Raw genomic sequence first — 14,778 nt, 5'->3', positions numbered from 1 at the left:
CTCAGAAAAAAAGTCATTTAGATATTCCACGTCATGAGTGACTTCAACTTTCCTTTCATTAACTAACCAAATTCGATGAGCTTTGGATACTTCTTAATGAAAGGAATAGCAAGGCAAAATCCTCCTCCATCTGTCACAGAGTCATGGAATATAATATTTATTGAAAATAGGTTAGACATGATTGTGCTAACACAAACAGTAGGATAGAAAGTGTTACAGTTACATTCAAAAAAATTTAAAAAATTTGGCAGCAGGTCAAGCCATCAGTTATATCAAAAACATCGAAAACCGAAATGAAAGCATTTATTGGCCTTATGTACTTGTAAAGATTTTTCAAATCAGGTCACGAAGACCTCAAAAGAATGTGGGCGAGAAATTTTTCGCTGCAAGGTGTATGTAGAAAAATTCTTATTTTTGTTGAGCTGCTTACCTTTTGATGATGAACAAACAAGAGGAGAGAGGAGAATGGTTAACAAATTTGAACCAGTTGCTGAGCTCTTTAACAAATTTGCGGAAATCTGTAAGAACAATTTTAACTTGGTATTTCATTATATCAACCACCTATTCAACTTAGAGTATCCAATCCAAGGGTAAGCCACAAGTCACGTAAAGTGGCTTCAAATATTTTTAAAATTGATATCGAACGTAGCTCCGTCACCCGCTTAAAAAAAATCACCTTTTTTAGCCTACTCTACCTACAAAAGATACGAATAAATGTAGTGATGTTCATTTTTTTGTAGTCTTATCGGTTACTGAGGCAGCACTATTGATATTATTCTAACTACGAAGGACGAGTAATAATGTGCCAAAAAGTTCTGAAATAGGTACTAAATGTATTGTAGTTTATTATAATAACAATAAAATATTACTATATTTTATATTCTGAAGTATAGTAAAGAACCTACGATAACAAGAATTCAAATCATAAAATAACAATTGTCCACAAACTACAAACGATGGGGTTGATTGTAACTGAAATTTTTGTAGTTACCATTAAATACATCAAAAATGAATGAAATAAAATCGAGTATTTTTCAACTAAACTAACCTACCATAACCTATCCCAACCAACATATGTAACCTGAAATCTGAAGTAAAAACTAAAGTATTTTAGAATACTTTATTTGGAAGAAAGCATTTACCCTCAACATCTAACCTGACTTTCGAATTCAAAAATTCGAAAGTCAGGTTAGATGTTTGTTAGATGAATTCGGAAGTTAGGTATTCTAAAATACGTTAGTTTTTACTTAAGAATTCAGGTTACAGATGTTGGTTAGGATAGGTTATCTTAGGTTACTTTAGTTGAAAAATACTAGAATTTATTTCATTCATTTTTGATGACTTTAATGGTAACTACAAACATCTAATTTCAGCTTCAATCAACCCCATCGTTTGTAGTTTGTGAACAATTGTTATTTTATGATTTAGAGTCTTGTTATCGTAGTTTTTTTTGCTATACTTCAAAAGAATATGAAATGAATTGATATTGTGTTGTTCCTACAATAAACTACAAACAATTTAGAATCTATTTCAAAACTTTTCAGCGCATTATATCAATATGAATAATATCAATAGTGCTTTCCCAGTAACCGATAAGACTACAAAAAAAATGAACATTACTACATTTATTAGTTTCGTTTTTAGGTAAAGTAGGCTATAAAAAGGGATATTTTTCAAAGCGGGTTTCAGCGTGACGGAGCTATCGAACGTCCCATTGAACCCTTAGAAGTTGTTTCGAAGTCCAAACGCAAAAGATTTTCATTATATCCTGCTAATGAAGATAGAAAAACAAACATAAATTGTGCGGTGTGTTAAAATCCCATATGCTTAACTTTTTGTTAACTTTTATATTTTTCTCAGCCTTTTTTTAACGGATCCCTAGGACCCAGTTGCATTACTTGCGTAACTTATACCTGTGAGTAGCAGTTACGAGTTGAACGATTTTATTGAAAAGAAAATAATGATATGAATAATGTACTAAAAAAATAATAAAATACATACAAATACAAAATAAAAACATTGGTAGTTGGACCAATCCACAAGTAGAATTTTTGGATCAATAGTTGGTAATTTCGAAATAATTATTGTTTTGATATTGGTATTGATGATTCAGGTAACATTTTATTTCAGATACCTATTGCAGGTATCAAAAGCATACCGACTGTACATTGTATATTTGAGGATTTGTTTTTCAAAAATACGTCAGTTAACTTGGAAATGGTTCAACAAACCAAAACCGGTCTACCATAATAGAAATCAGACAAGAGCTATTTTGCTTATCCTTTATTCGATATGAATTTCTAAAAAATAAATAGATCATCAATCGAACAAGTTGAATCTAATGATATGTGAATTCATGAGTTCCGTAATTCGATCAGAAAATCTTAATGACTTCACGCTATCTCTATTACGCTATTTTCAAATGTTGATTTCTAATTATTCAAAATTTTCGAAGACAGCACAATAAAGATAAGCCTGGATATTCTCAATGGGGATGTTCCTCAATTTGGGTTATTACAGCAAATGCAAATTTGAACAAAATAAAGTTGAATTTAATTCATGAGTTTTTCAAATTCACTTCGAAAAGTATTCAAATTGATGTTTCAAATGTTGGGTTTTGATTTTTAAAAGGATTTGTTTCTAATTCACATATTGGCAACAACGCCTATATCAAGTTGAAATAATTTATACGTACCTAGATATTCTATTTAAAAAGGAAAATTATCTTTATAAATCAACAATGAAGGCAAAATATAAATTATAGTTCAATACCACCTCTGCAAGCCACATAAACAACAGTTGTTTTATTTATTCATATAGAGGAAGATAGGTTAGGTGCACAAAATGTCATATGTCACAGAATGTCTCGGAACTCGGAACATAGTAAACAGGACAGCACGCCTCTGAAATATGTCATCTTTGTTTGTCTCACACAGGTAACAGATTCATTGTCCTTTATTAGCTATAACCGATGTTGCCAAATGGTGAAATAGAAATGAATTCCTTTAAATCAGTGGTCGCCAACCTGTCGATCGCGAGCTACCGGTAGCTCGCGGAGGCAATTCTGGTAGCTCTCACAACGATTTTAATTTAAAAAATACAAACTGCAAAAATCAGAGAAGCTTCCGAAAATTCCACAAGAAAATCTAATTGTCATAATATTGAACATGAACAGCGGCAACGTTGCGGTGAGCGATCTGCCGATGACACCATCAAGCTAGAATCGGCTAGAACCGACCAGCCGGACCAGCGCGTTAGTGTTCGAGAACGATCTGGATTGCTTTGAACGAAATAAATACGCATGGCGAGGCGACATTGCGCTTAGTTTAAAACTGAACGCGTAACCAACGTCCAGCGGTTGGGTTAGTAGAGAACAACAAAAATAATATTATGGCAACCAGTTGTAAGAAGGTAAAGATATACCACTTTCATTCGGAATGGGAAGAACAATACTTTTTTACAGAAGTTAAAGATAAAAATGTGTGTTTGTTATGTAATACTTCGGTCTCCGTTGCTAAAAAAGGAAATATTGAAAGACATCATGAAACTGTACATTCTAATTTTGAAAAATCATTCCCACTACATTCTGCCGTCAGAAAGGAGAAACTGAAACAGTTAAAAAAGCAGTTAATTGGACAACCATCAATATTTTTAAGAACAGTCGACAAAAATAAGGCTGCAACTGAAGCATCGTACCGTGTATCCCAGATTATAATTGCACAAAAAAAGAAACCTTATGAAGACGGGGAAATGATAAAACAGGCGTTTTTAGAAGCTGCTGATTCGTTATTTGCCAACTTTAGAAATAAAGACGAGATAGTCTTTGCAACTTCCTGCTAATACAGTGATGAGACGTGTAGAAGTAATGAGCAATGATATTTTTTTACAGTTAAGAACTGACTTAGATAACTGTGTTTATTTTTCACTTCAACTGGATGAATCAACAGATGTCGTTGACACTGCCGAGATGGCCGTGTTCGTCAGGATGGTTTTTAGTGATTTTACGATTAAAGAAGATCTTTTGAAGTTCATTCCACTAAAAGGACACACTACTGGACATGAGTTGTTTTCTCATGTAGAAAATATTATTTCTTCCGAGAAAATTCCAATATCGAAAATGGTAGGCTTGACAACCGATGGCGCTCCAGCTATGGTGGGTTGTGATAAGGGTCTGTAGGTGATATGTCGTAAAGTGAAACTTTTCCGCAATTTCTCTGTTACCACTTCATTATCCATCAGCAAGCATTATGTGGAAATTTCCTGAAACTAAACACCGTTATGAAACTGGTGGTAAAAATTGTGAACAAGATTAGAGCTCAAGCGTTACAAAGAAGATTATTCTGAACCTTGGCCGATGAAGTTGACTGTCAATACGGGGACCTACTCCTTCACTCTGAAGTCCGATGGTTAAGTAGAGGACGGGTGCTGAAACGTTTTAATGATGTCCTATCTGGCAGTTCAATTTTTCAAACAACGCGATGAACCGACTCCGGAACTAGAAAATTCAATCTGGCTTAGAGATTTTGGTTTTCTCGTGGACATTACAGAGAAATTAAACGAACTTAATTTGCAGCTTCAGGGGAGAGACAAAAAACTAGCGGAAATGATTTCTGATATGAAAGCATTTATCAAAAAGCTGGAGTTTTGGGAACAAAACCTAATTAACAGCGATGCCAAGCATTTTCCTATTCTTTCAGAAAAAATATCTCAAAATCCATTAGAACCCTATGACAACAAATATCATGTAGAAATAATTCCTACCCTGAAGAATAACTTCAAAAATCGTTTTAAGGATTTCAATGAAATGGCTTTATTAGCGCAGTTTGTTGTTTCACCGTTTATGGAAATTGATATCCAACAGTTTGCAACTTGTGTTATGCAGAACTTTGGCGAAGACATCGCTGCAACAGAAATGGAAGTCATTGAGTTTCAAAATGATTCAGCCCTAAAATCGTCAGTCTCAAGTACTGAATGTATCTGGCCTATTGTAAGTAAAGACAAATATTCAGTTCTATGCCGTGTTGCCTTGAAAGTGAAAGCATTATTCAGTTCAACCTATTTGTGTGAATCTTCTTTTTCCAATATGAAGTTTATTAAGAACATATATCGCAATCGACTTACAGATGAACATTTGGATAATTGTATTCGAATGACTGCATCAAATCATACTGCAAACATTAAAAAAATTATCGATGAGTCTGAGTGTCAGCCTTCTCATTGAACGTGCTTTTTTATTTTTCAATGTTTATGTTCATGATGGTGCGTTACTTTTTTATTATTATTAACTATTTTTAAATCATACGTGACATGCTGTTGTGGCTGGATAAAAGTTTGTGTTTATTTTTCAAACACCTTCGTTTGATAGGTAAGAATGTAGCTATGAACAAGTACGCACCAGTAATATTAGTTATTTTGTTATTAGTTTATTATTAGTACCTATGTATTATGTTGAACAGTAAAATAAATACATATAATGTATGTATTATTACATACATATAATGTATGCAATAATATAATTTCATTTACGTTGCGTTACGTGGCTTCCGTGTGGCTCGCTGTTTATTCCAAAATTAACAACACATTGAAGAGGTTGGCGACCACTGCTTTAAATGTTGAATGCATTACTTCATTCCTCTTTTTTAGGTATTTAAATAATTTTTTAAAGAAAAAGGTTGAAATGATAAGTTTCAAATGCGTTGTTTTAAAGCTCTTTTATGAAAACTAGTTGATTTTCGTCAGGAGGAACATTCCCCAGTGCCTTTACCGCCAACGGGGTGCCTTCCTCTCTTGTTCACATATCCTTAAAACACTTCCAGGCTGCAATTCACTATGTGGAAGTGTGCCGTGATATATTAACACCTCCTCCGACATATTGTAATGTAGGTCTTTAATATAATTCAATTGATGTTGCAGGCAGAGTGTACCAGATCGGCGATAGACTACCGCACGACACCGGCAATTGTTTAGAGTGCATCTGCGGTCAAGGGGCAAAAGTAACGTGTTCTCCACACCAATGCGCGCCTGCTGGAGATGAGATTAACGACTACCGTCTTCCCGGACCTCGACAGCCTGTTGTTCCGGACATATTTTAATGAAAACGTTTAACGCTACCTCTCTCCTATTCATTTGTAAATGGTCCAGCGGCAAAATTCCATGAATTCCTCGCGGTTAATATACGGGGCTTTTCGGTACAATTGTATAAAGGTCGAAATTTAGTAGTTATGGAAGCGCAGAATTATTATGATCAGTTTTTTGAAAATACTTTTCAAGTAGAAATTACGACTTGAAACTAAAAACTATGATTTCATTCCCGAAATTTTCACTATTCACACTAAACTCCCAGTATCAATTTAAATGTCGATATTTCGATATGTCGATATTTCGCATTCAAATTTGCATATAAATGATAAAAAATATATAATAGAAACCAAAACAATCCACCCCCGAATTCTATTCAAATATATTCTGTAGCCAAAAACAGTTGCAGATCCCAATTCGCCGTTCAAGAATTGACGATGAAACATCAACTCCCTTTCTAAAACTCATTTTGTCATCTTGTAAATCATTTTCATCGTTCAAATAACCATTTTCAACAAAGGTCCATTTATATAATCTCCCAAAATATTATCCCAGATATGGTTTTTTCATTTCATTCACTCACAGTATGCTATAAAATAACATAACTTCGATATGAACTCAGTATTATCTCACTGTCTTTGTCTTTGCATCGTTAACACTACTAGTAGTATTTTTTCCAAAATTAAAACTCCCTTGAAAACTTTCGAAAAGTCAAATGAAGTATATGAAATTCCTTGTCATACATGTGAGAAAACGTATATTGGACAAGTATCTAGAATTTTATTTGGACGCTTAACGTCACATTAAAGTGATTGTAACACAAACAAAGCCACCTGTGCAGTTGCAGAGCATGTCATCAGCACTAAACACACAATGAACTACACCGAAGTTAAAGTTTTGTGTACTGAAAGCAACTTACAAAAACGGTTGTTCAAAAAAATGTTCTTTATCAAAAGGAATACCAATAATATGAACAAAAAGACTGAGCTCAACAACCTCAGCAATATTTACAATTACATATTAAAATTGGAACTAATTCCTCCAGGTTCCCCAAGCAACAGATAATAATAGGTTTTTGTGGTTCTAACATCCGAAACTGTTTGGAAACTGCGTAAGACATGATGTGTACAAACAAAAAGTCTCAAACAGTCCGAAATAGTCTCGGACACTTGTTTAAACCAGAACGCTTTTGAGAAGACCACTGTGCCACCTATCGTATATATAAAGAGATGAAGACGAGAAAATACTATTGACCATGTTCATTTTGTTATGTAACGTATCCTTATAGTCAGTTCAGATGTTATCTACGTCAATCATCAATTATTCAAATCAAATGGATAAATAAACATCCTAGCAAATAGCCCAAACAAATTTCCACATGAATGCGCATGAGCAACGGGAACAGTTCTCAACAGTTCAGCCTCGAAAGCAAGAACGATTCGGGATAGTTCAAAATAGTTTAGGATCATTTCGCAGTCGAAACCAGAACAGAGGATTCATCAGTCCGAAATCATCCTCAATAAACCAGAACGCTCTATATCAACTGCGCATGATCCTGACGTTCTAGAACCCAAATTTCGTAGAACCAGAACAAACCTAGTGTTTGGTTTGGGCGCAGTGCTGAGTCTGTCAAAAAAAAACTATTTACTGCAGTTGTGAGTGTTTGGCAGCACTGTACCCAGAGTCAGATACTTTTGATTTTGTTTGTGTCAGCCATAGGGTGGGTGTACCTTTGGTAATCCTGTTGTTGTTTATTTCTGTCAAATCATCAAACTTCAAATGTCTTTTCAGAATGTCAATTATCAAAATTCAAATATTTCCTCTTTCTTTTTGGTTGCTACTACGCCACCGAGTAAGTGCCAAGCATAGCCAGTACAATAATTTTAAATGTTTTTTGTACTTTTTCTCTGAAACTTTAAATTGAATGTGTGACACTTTTCTACATGATGAAAAGTATTAACTTTGTTTTTCTTATTGCCACGTCTGACTTTTCACTATAACCTCAAGTTAGTAAGTACATTTTTCACCTATTTGTTTTACAATTTTGTTGCAATGTTTAAAATTTCTTGTAGATGCCTTGATAAAGGGAATAAACATTATCAAAAGCTCGACCATATGACAAAGAGTATTCTTTAAAAAACATCCCAGTAATTTGACTGCATCCACAACAACATTCCATATTTCTCCTTAGCTATTCACTCAAGACTACTCTCCGCGATTTGAAAGTGGTTTATAACCTTCCACAATCTAAAAAAATTAAAGCTAAATCAATAGAGATTCTTCTAGTGTAGTGAAGGGCAAACTGAAAAGTTCGCCAAGAACTTACTTATTACTGCGTAATATATACTACTGAATAGTCCAATCAGTCAGTAACTTGTCATATTCATAAATTTTGCTTACGAATTGAAAAAACCAATCGAAAAAAATAATTATTGATACTTAGCTTCCTTAAGTAGCTGTCGTTTAGGAAAACAATCCTTTTTCGTTTTCGAAGCCTAGAACTCACTAGAAAAATCTCACCCCAAACTGTGATAGACTACAGAAAAATATGTCGCAATAATAGCTTCCAAACTGAGAAAAAAATAAACATCAGTAAAAATTTCAAAACAAATTTCAAAATAGTGAATCATATGAAAATCAAAATCAGACAAACCTAAGGAAAAATATTAGTTTTCTATCTTTTCATTCACAGAATATAAACATTTCATCAAAATGTGTTTTTGCGGTAATCATCAATCATCAATTCACCATTACTACTTTTCAAATTTTGGATAGTGTGGTTTTCAGATGAACGAAAACATAAAATCAAGTACGCCAAAGCGGATATCATATATAGGAAAGAACACTACTTTGAACGGGATTTCAAAGAAGCAGCTTAGTTGTCATTGAAATTCAATACGTGTGGAAATCCTTGATTGAACGGGCCTGTATTCACTGGATTACTGAATTGAAAAACCTTCCGATAGAAAACAGTCTCGCATCATCAAAATGTATCTGAATTAAAAAAACTTCAATGTCCATCGGCGAAAGAAAAATTACTTTTTGTCTTTCTCTCTGTAACTTTCAATACAAACTGGCAGCTAGATATTTTATACCAAATATTTAATCGGTGATTCAAACCCATTTCATGTGGTAGAGCAGAATTTTTAGGATTGTTTCATAAATAATTTATTTCCTTTTCAGCTCACGATAACTTGTTTTCTTCAATAAATAACTTTTGGCTTCTATTTTTCAGTGTTTAAGTTCTCATTTGATGTTCTGATTATCAATTTTTCTTCAGTATCTTCCAAATATATTATTCTTGTAGTTTTTCAATTTATCTTATCTCCTCTTAAGTTTCGAAAGTCCTAATCAATTTGAGTTATTTGAATACAATCGATATTTCAATGAAGAAATATTTCCATTTTATTATAATTTTCAATAAAACGGTTGATGTTTGCATTTAGGACTTTGGTGAATTTTACAAATACTTAATAAAAGACATTTTGCTGCTGGACCAAATTGAAACCTGCAAGTTTCCAAAATATTCATTTCCAACATATACAGTGTAATTCATGAGTTGAAGTTTAATGGGTTGGAAAAATAAGGATGAGCAGGGTAAAGGGAGTGTAAACCAATAATTATAACCAGACGTGGTATAACGAAATCGTGTTGTTTTTGATATTTCAGAGATTTGCAGTTTTACCAAATCATTTTTGTTGATACTGTCTGTGATTCTAGAATCTTATATTCGAGCCACACATCATATCATAAATAACCAGTTAGTTTTAACGCTGAAGCTAGGACGCAGAACGAAATGTCTGCATCTGTAACACATATGTAGTAATTAATGCATTACACGGAACGTTTATAATTGAATCAAGCAAACTCGATTCGTCATGTTCACAATTGAATGAATTATTCAAATTCGAAATTATACATGAAAATTCGGAATACGAAACATTATGTAGGGACCGTAGAACCTCTATGTCTGTTATATTCATACATCATCACCATGTCATGAATCCGTAGTCGTTGAATCAGGAAAAACAATAAATTGAATCATTAATCATCAATAACATCATCTGAATGTAGATTACGAATTGAGGCGAAAATGAAAGAGAATTTTGCGATAATTTCCATAATTTTCAATTGAAATGTATTTGGCAAATGTGAACTTCCGCACTCCAGTTTAGTTTCTCAAATGAATGGTGTAGTTTTTTAATAGACATCCTACCCATACTACAAGAGTAACAATTTTGGCAGCTCAATCCTAAATAATAATCACTGGGACTTTCATATTTTCAGAATAATCAGCTTGGCATTTGAAATCTTTGCAATAATTTCAAAATCTGAAATATGCAAGGCTAACAATAACTTCCCCAAATGTTCTCTATTTTAGTGAAACTAGTTGGATTGCGTAATTAATTATTTCTCATCATAGAGTCAATCGAAATTTATTTATTTCTTTATTTATTCAACAGCGAAGCCAATTTACAAAAACATATTTAACAAAGTGTGAGGAACTAAAAAGTATTTTTGAATGATCATGTCTGATATCTACATTATAATTTCACAAAGCATTTAACAAAGTTTGAAATACAAAATATTAATAAATCCTTATGTCTAGTGACTACATTACTAAAAGATGAAACAATTCTGGTACTTACAAGAAAAAAGATGTAACAAATCTGGCACTTACAAAGAAAATGGTAAGGTAAAGAAAAGCTTCGAAAACGCTATAGCCTTTTCAATTGATTTTTAAATACCTGAAGTGATATATTAAACAGATCTAAGTTATCGTGATATTGATTTTCCACATCTCAGAATACGAGGAATCGGACTGTTCAAAGCATAATTCGTAGTGAAAAAATTTTTGTGAAAAATGTCAGGATTTCTCGTATCTTTTTGTTTGATTTGTAAAGTTATTAGTAGAAGACGTTCCGGGCAGTTTATCTCACTATTTATTAATTTGAAGAGGAAACTCAAGTTCACAGAAATTCTTCTATCTTCCAATGATTTTATATTTAACTTGTTTAAGAGTTCAATGTACTTATATGTATTTCGTTGAATACCAAAGTGAAAAGCGCATTTCCATAAGACTTTTCTTTTGAACATTCTCAATGAAATCGATATTTACATTATAGTATGGGTCCCATATAACCGAACAATATTCAAGAATGGACTTTACAAATGCATATAGAATCTTTTTTGTTTTAATTGACTTTTTGTCACAATTTCTGATACTTGAACTCCCAGATCGCGAATAGATGTGTCTTTTTTGAGAGCTATATTCAGAGAATATTGGACTTCTAATTTCAGCGAATGTAATGATTTGACGCTTATCAATGTGTCTACCTCTAACAAATTATTTCTAAACCACATGGAAAAGGCTTCGAGATCTTTTTGAACTAATGCAGCATCTTCCTGATCGAGCAGTGATTGCTCGATGAAGTTTGAGATCATCAGCAAACATAAGAAATTCTGAATATTTGAAAACAAACAAGCAGGTACAAACAAGCAGAATACAAGAATATGGGACCCCTGCGTTAACCCTGATGGAACCTGAATGGGCGTAGATGTTGTATCTCCGTATTTTACAGACAGAGTTTTGTCGGTATAGATAGAGTCAATCTGTAGCCTTCTCTCAAAATTTTCATTTAAGTAGTTTGAAGAGCAAGGTTGGTATAAGTGGATTTACCTTCTGAAAAACCGTGTTGTTGGAATTGAGTAAAGACTTATAGTCCCAGGAAAATTTCTTCGTAAGCATAAAATCAAACATCTTAGCCATCTCTGACTGATTGCAAACTGCTCTATAATTCCTTATCTCCTAGTTTATGTATTGGTTTCAGGAAGCTATGTTTCCAATAATCTGGAAAGGTACCTATAGAAAAAATTTTACTGGAAATGTTTCGTAATGGAATTGCTAAAGTGTATAGACATTTGTGTAAAAAAAATAAAGGTATCCCATCAGGTCCCATTGTGAGCTTAGGTGAAACAGAGAGAACGTAATCTATTATATCCGTAGCAGTAATACTGTAATATAGACTTTGTTTTCAAAATTATATTCAGGGGTAAAATCCACTGTCTGGTTATTATATACAGTTGAAAAATAAGAGGCAAACAAATTGACAATTTCAGAAGAAATTATTACAGATTTTATTTTGATAAAACATGGCTGAAAGTAAATTATAATTCTTTTTTTACTCTGAATATAACTCCTAAAGGCCTTTGGATTATCAGAAATATTATCTTCAATTTTAATAATGTAATTCTCATAGCACTGATCTCGAATAGCTTTACAACTGTCCCTCAATTTGCAGAAATCAAATAGAAATTAATGTTGCCTGTTTCTTGTACCAAGAGGAAAAGGTAGAAGTTTCGAATTTTTTCAAAGGAATAAATAGATGGATTGTCTGATAAATAATGTCATAAAAACAATTGATGTTATTATTAATATCTGAGTTACGAATAATATGTTCTCATTTAACGTTAAACGTCCAGTGGCCTAACATCAGGTGATCAAATAGGCATTATATGGAACTACGCTTGTATATCCAAGGATCCCAATAGCTTTCGTCTAGGTATCCCCGTTCAGTCACAAGATTATTATCAAGCAACATCCTGCCATTGATTAAATTATATATGATCACTCAAAATATCAGCCAATTTGTTGATTTTGAGCAATAGGTCTCTCAAAACATGAGACTTCTTGTCAGAGCTATAATAATTTGTCTTTCAACTTTACCCGATTAGACTTCATAATATCATCTGAAAATGTGATCAGTCATGATTTTACAAAATTGCATTTTTCACATATAGTCAGTGGGCATACTTGAAGACTAGCTATAAATTAAATCATCTAAAGGAACAAATTGTTCAGGTCAATCTCAACTCCCTACACTGTAGTTAATAGACTGACACATATCAGAAAATAACTTCTCCCCTGGCTAATACCACGAAGGGCGTTGGATTATATCCGACAGACGTCAGTGCAGGAATTTTCACAGAAAATTTCCTGCATATGCAATTGGCAATACAACTGAAAGAGTCTTGCACTGACGAGTGGCAAAGAGCCCGAAACCGGTCTGCAAGTGTGCCCATTCAAAAATTGAAGGTTTACTCTTTCAGTTGTATTGCCAATTGCATATGCAGGAAATTTCCTGTGAAGATTCCTGCACTGACGCCTGTCTTTAGATTTATTTTCCAACTTCAAAACCCGTTATGAAAATTTAAACGATCAATACTAGTTGAATAAGTAATTAAAACACTATTATAAAGGGTAATATTTCGGCGTAACTAGTGATTCGTTCAAATTAAAACGAACCTTCATTGTTCTGTACCTCATTGTTAATCTCTGATTCTAGAATCACAGTTCTTTCCCATCAAATATATTCCCAAATCAAAAATGAAAATCAAAGAAAAAAACAATTTCGAACAACTAGTTTTGTTTTCATAGAGTCTAGTGAGCAAAACAATAAATTGATAATATACAATAATTGTGTGTTACGTACGCCATATCATATAAGAGTTTTATATGTGATTACCAAAAATAATTATTGATTTCAAAGAAGATTTGATGTATACGTACAGGGTAATTCAAGATAAAATTTTATTTCACGTCTTTTAAACGATTTTATCTGAATCGCTCTGTACCCCATTGTACATCTCATATCAAAATGATATAAATTTGTGTCTTAAATTCAATAGTGCTAGGATAATGAATTTTCTGTTGAAAAATAGTTCAAAACATAAATTTGTGGGAACCATCAAATGTACTGTATAAGAGCTAGTGATTTTGTATAGTCATTTTTATAATAGCTAAATTTGGAACCAATACCTGTAGTTTAGGATGATATCTATATATTACGAAATAATCTATCAATAATTATTGTTTGTTATCATTTGAATACAATATATCATTGCTATCCGTGAACTAACATTTATTTCCATTCTTCATCATTCTTTCATCAATATTTGAGTCTGAGGATTTTTAATAAACTGCCTAAAGAAATAATTAGTTCCGCCAATATTTCTATTTTTAAAACTCGCTTGAGAACATATTTATTATATACTCGACAATGCTTTTTATACATTGGATGATTTTTTTATTCTTTAGATTATAAGTGACTATTCCTGTATGTTTTATCATCTTTGGGATTGACGGAAAAACAGATTGATCAACTGGTAGTGGAAAAAATTAATTAACTGGTTTTGGGAGGCTAGAAATATAATCGAGAGCGGAGATGTTGCAGGTAGGTAGAGATTTAATGATATTCTCGAAATTCGATATTCGAGAAAAATATGTTGAATTCATTGGCACTGATGTTGTTGGAGACTGTTTTGAGATCACCAGTAGAGTTTCGTTCGTAGTTCAATAAGTTCCAAGTATCTTTATGTTTCTTGGTTGGATTTTGTATACATTTATCATACGATTCTTTTTTTGCTTTGTAAACTGCAATTTCATATTCATGTTTGCTATCGGCATGTCCAGCATATCTCATCTCAGCCTATATCTACCGATGAAACGCGAGGTTTTACATGCTGAGCACCTTTGGCACACAGTACGGTACTGAAGAGACAGCTTGTCTTGTTAATGCTGCCTTATACTCCGGGAGGAATTGAATCTGTTGTAAGGAATAGCAGGTCTCAAATTAATTGGAAAGAGGTGAACGTCGGAATTTAATTTTTAACTCCACAGACTCTGTTGAAATTGTTGTT

General features: G+C 33.0%; 1 protein-coding gene across 2 annotated transcripts in view; it reads left to right on the top strand.

Annotated features, from left to right (window-relative positions):
• The window catches only part of LOC111505214 (uncharacterized), a 158,650-nt gene extending 144,626 nt beyond the window's left edge, over positions 1-14,024 (top strand). For both annotated transcript variants that reach the window (XM_074184899.1, XM_023159987.2), the window contains one exon: positions 5,914-14,024. In XM_074184899.1, coding sequence (XP_074041000.1) covers positions 5,914-6,092 — 179 coding nt within the window. In that variant the 3' untranslated portion in view covers positions 6,093-14,024. The remainder of the gene's footprint in view (positions 1-5,913) is intronic.
• Positions 14,025-14,778: the final 754 nt, after the last annotated feature.

This window comes from Leptinotarsa decemlineata, unplaced genomic scaffold (assembly GCF_025532065.1).
Source record: "Leptinotarsa decemlineata unplaced genomic scaffold, Ldec_3_MD MMD2_P_RNA_scaffold_2, whole genome shotgun sequence".
Classification (NCBI taxonomy): Eukaryota; Metazoa; Arthropoda; class Insecta; order Coleoptera; family Chrysomelidae; genus Leptinotarsa; species Leptinotarsa decemlineata.
The sequence above is the reverse complement of the archived record's forward strand: the minus strand, read 5'-3'. Positions and strand labels throughout refer to the sequence as shown.